This window comes from Oryzias latipes, chromosome 14 (genome assembly GCF_053564925.1).
Source record: "Oryzias latipes strain Hd-rR chromosome 14, Olatipes_Hd-rR_3.1".
In the NCBI taxonomy this organism is placed as follows: domain Eukaryota; kingdom Metazoa; phylum Chordata; class Actinopteri; order Beloniformes; family Adrianichthyidae; genus Oryzias; species Oryzias latipes.
In genome coordinates, this window is record NC_136250.1 from 29934495 (window position 1) to 29938728 (window position 4234).

The 4234-nt window shown below is 50.2% G+C and overlaps 1 protein-coding gene across 1 annotated transcript; it reads left to right on the forward strand.

The window, feature by feature from the left end:
- The first annotated feature begins 276 nt into the window (after positions 1 to 276).
- pou4f4 (POU class 4 homeobox 4) lies at positions 277 to 3615 on the forward strand. Its single transcript, XM_004076809.5, has 2 exons — positions 277 to 611; positions 1364 to 3615. The coding sequence occupies exons 1-2, from the start codon at positions 492 to 494 to the stop codon at positions 2288 to 2290; spliced, it is 1047 nt and encodes a 348-aa protein (XP_004076857.1). The 5' UTR covers positions 277 to 491; the 3' UTR covers positions 2291 to 3615.
- Positions 3616 to 4234: the final 619 nt, after the last annotated feature.

The window sequence follows — 4234 nt, forward strand, 5'->3', positions numbered from 1 at the left end:
TGTGAAATCGTGAAGAGCGTAATTTATTTTTCCTCGCTCCATTTATACACATTGTTGGAGGCAGAAAATGATTTTTCAGCATAAGTTGTTCCCCCACGCGCCCTTCCTTGTTGCTCCTCTCAAGACAGTCTTCGGCGCGCGTGGGGGCGCGTCTAAAGCCGGGCATCTCCATCTGATTGGTGCAGACATCTGACAGAAATCAGTGACGCTCCTCCAATGAGGAGTAGCCTGCAAGCAAGTGGTCCAATATAGGCGCCTGAGGCGAGGATCATCTTTACTATAGGAGTCGTTTGCAGGCGAGAAGGAGGCAGAGGATCCGCAGGAGTCTCGGAGTTACTTCTCCCTTCTGATTTTTTTTTTAATTCTCCTTGTGAAGCTCCTCCTCTGTGTGAGCGGCCGGTTCCTCTCTGAAGGCGTTTCTTCTGGAAAAATCAACCAAAACGGATCCGAACGAGGAAGACGGACAGCGACCCTCCCTTACCTCTGCAATCATGATGTCGATGAACAGCAAGCAGCCTTTCAGCATGCACCCCATCCTGCACGAGCCCAAGTACACGCCTCTGCACTCCAGCTCGGAGGCCATCCGCAGAGCGTGTCTGCCCACGCCGTCGGTGAGTCCGGCAGAACAACTCCAGCAGCAGAAAACCGTTGGAATAATGATGGAACTATCACTAAATATCTGCAATCCGAAAGTTTTTAATCGAGGCGCGCGTCAGCGACAGCTGAAGGATGTCCAAACTCCAAAGAAATGACAGGAGAAATTTATTTTCTGCAGAAAAAAATGTCACAAGTTATTCGTTACAGTATAACATAAATAGAAAAAAAAATCTTCAATTGACTGAAATTGTTTAGGAAATGCACTAAAACTGTGAAACTGAAGATGAAAGAAAAAGAGGCACATACGCGCCTCAGAGGCCGCCTCCTCAGCGAGGGATGAGGGAGGAAGAGGAGGAGAGGCTGCGCATCCTCTGATATTGTCCCATTCATATTCAAAGCCGTCTCGTTTCAATTGTGCGCAGAAATTATTCAGGAGATCGTAAATATTAAAATGAAATGAACATCCTCCCGCGCGCGGACGCACGAGCGCTCATGGGGGGGAGACGCGGTCCAGACCGCTGCCAGGGAAGTTCTGACGTCAACAAAAGAAAAAACAAACAAACTACAAACTGATTCTAAAGTTGCTTGAAAATAATTTTTGGTGATGATAACAATTATCTAAACATGGTTTCATTTATTTCAAAAACGGGTTTTGTGTCAGAAGTTTTGACAAAAGTCCTGAAGTTTGGTGCCACTGAGTATGTTTGGTTCAAAGTTTGGTTCCATCGGTTTGCTCCTCTGACCTCCTCCCTCTGCTCTGCTGTAGCTTCAGGGAAACATCTTCGCGGGCTTCGATGAGACGCTGCTGCAGAGAGCCGAGGCTTTGGCCGCCGTGGACATCGTGGCGCAGAAGAGCCACCCCTTCAAGCCGGACGCCACCTATCACACCATGACGACCATGACCAGCATGACCTGCACCCCCACCTCCTCGTCGGCGCACCTGCACCACCCGTCCGTGCTCACCTCGCACCACCACCCGGCGCACCACCAGCCGGCACAGGGCCTGGAGGGCGACCTGCTGGACCACCTCACGCCGGGCATCTCGCTGGGGGGCATGCCTGGATCCGACGTCTGCTCCACCGCCTCGCACACCGCGCACGCGCACATGTCCGCTATCAACCACATGCAGCACCACCACCACCACACGCAGTCCATGAACATGCACCCGCACGGCCTGGGCTCGCACGGCTCCCTGGGGGGTTCAGGCGGGGACGCGGAGCCGGATCCCCGGGAGCTGGAGTCCTTCGCCGAGAGGTTCAAGCAGAGGCGGATCAAACTGGGGGTGACTCAGGCCGACGTGGGGGCCGCTCTGGCCAACCTCAAGATCCCCGGCGTGGGGTGTCTGAGTCAGAGCACCATCTGCCGGTTCGAATCCCTGACGCTGTCGCACAACAACATGGTGGCCCTGAAGCCGATCCTCGAGGCCTGGCTGGAGGAGGCCGAGCGCGCGCAGCGGGAGAAGATGTCCAAGCCCGAGATCTTTAACGGCGGCGACAAGAAGCGGAAACGCACGTCCATCGCCGCGCCGGAGAAGCGCTCCCTGGAGGCGTACTTTGCCGTGCAGCCGCGGCCGTCCTCGGAGAAGATCGCCGCTATCGCGGAGAAGCTGGACCTGAAGAAGAACGTGGTCCGGGTTTGGTTCTGCAATCAGAGGCAAAAGCAGAAACGAATGAAGTTCTCTGCCACGCACTAGGACACCGAAGGGCCGCAGCCCGTTTCCATAGAGACCAATCAGAGACAAGCTGCTACCGCGCGCTCGGCAAAAGGCGCGCCGCTGCGCCCGGACGCACCGGTGCGCACCTCCACACCCCTCGAGTCCAGAAAAAGGCACGCTTAACTTCCTCAGATATAAAAACTAATATATCTTGAAGAATTTTGGGATGAAATCGATGCGAAACTTTCTGGCTTTGAGCAGCAGCGGAGCGACGCTCGCAGCAGTGTTTCCTCTTCCCTTCTCTTCTGAGCACGAAAAAAGAGTATTCTCCACTTGTCACTGTCCAATGCAACAGCTTTTCGGAAAAGCTGTTTGGACACGGGGCGCCCGAAGACTTTTTCTTGGTTGGACAGATGGTTCCGCCACGCAGCCGCAGAGAAAACGGGAAACCGGAGCGGCGTTTTCCCCACCTGGAACCTGACTGTCCAGAACCGAAGCGGCGCGGCAGGAAAACAGACGGATGTGGCAAATCTTGTACAAAAAATAAGAATAATAATGACGGAAAGGGATGGGAATTAATGATGACCATTGTCCTCTTTAGCCGGGATAGCTTTTTTATATTTATCAGTGTACAGATGTTTAAATATGACGCACCTCCGTGTGGAAAAACTCATCCAAATGCAAATGTCATCAGTTTTTACTTTTTTTGTTCCCAGGTTCTTTTATTCCATTCCCTTCATTTTTGGGGGAGGGAGGGTGAGTCCGACCCAAATGTTGTTTTAAAATGGGGGGGGGGGAGGGTCCAGAATTCGTCAGATTCACTGCATGGTTTACTGTTAACGGGAGAAGCGGGGCGCTTTTTCTGCGCGCAAAAAGTATCCAAAACGCACCGCAATACAAAAAAACAACTACACACAAACACGCACGAACACACGCGCGCACGCTCTTGGCTGTGCGTCTACCTCATTAGTGTTTCACGTTCGTTGTGATTTCCAGATCCAAACACGCACTTGTGGAGATTTTTGTTCCTCTGGTGAATTAGGCCTATAGACTCACTTGTGTGTAAATCTCACTGCAATGATGCTCTGACAATCAGATTCTGATAGTATTACTCATGAGTCGCGGGCCTCCCCTCTTCGTGCACATCTGTGGAGCGCACTTTGTAGATACTCCGATGCGGGGAGACCGTCGGCCTTATTTATTTGCAGAAAACGTTCCGATGAGCTTTTTTTTCTTCCTTTATGTCATCTTTATTTATTTATTTTATTTATTTTGGACATGAAGACAAACGTGTTTCCTTTGTGAAAGTGTGCTTTAATGTGTCTGTAAGCGACAGAAGCTGAAATAAAACCGTGCACGTTTGACCTGCTGAGCTTTTGCTTTTATTTTATATTTATTCTGTATATTTTTATTTTGAGGGTAGGGGGGGGGGGGGGGGGGGGGGGCTCCGCTGGTGGCGCGCGCAGCTGCTGCTGTGAAACTCGAGCAGGACGGAGATGAAGGAGCTCCGTCTGAAAGCTGCTTCAGCGGTGATGAACAGGATTTGATACTTGAGTGAGAGGAGTATTGATCGCTGCGGGTCTGAGGAGAACACGGCTGCAGCCCGCCGCTCGTGCGCCTCCTCACGCGCCTCCTCACCTCCCAAAGGTGCAGTTCAGGAACAAAATTCCCCAAGATTTTATTTAAGAATTTCCCAAATAAAAACGAACATGTTTGATAAAGTTTGGCTTCGTTTAGAAACTGACATTGAGTTTTAAAAGAAAGTTTTGGAAAAGACCTGAAAAAATAAAAATAAAAGGATTAACTAAAACTAAAGGTTCTGGAACATCCCAGGAAAAAGAGTTTCTTATGTGGCGGGTTTTTACTTTTGACCTCATTTTCTTTTGCCGAAACATTTTAGAAAACATAACTTAAAAAAAAGAAAAGTTGCAAAACAGCTCAAAAAAAAACAGCTTTTGAAAATTCTGTCTTTAACACATTTTT

Coding starts and splice junctions, on each gene's coding strand:
- pou4f4 (XM_004076809.5), top strand. CDS start 492: ATGATGTCGATGAACAGCAAGCAGCCTTTCAGCATGCACCCCATCCTG. Junction 612..1,363: donor CGTGTCTGCCCACGCCGTCG/GTGAGTCCGGCA, acceptor GCTCTGCTGTAG/CTTCAGGGAAACATCTTCGC.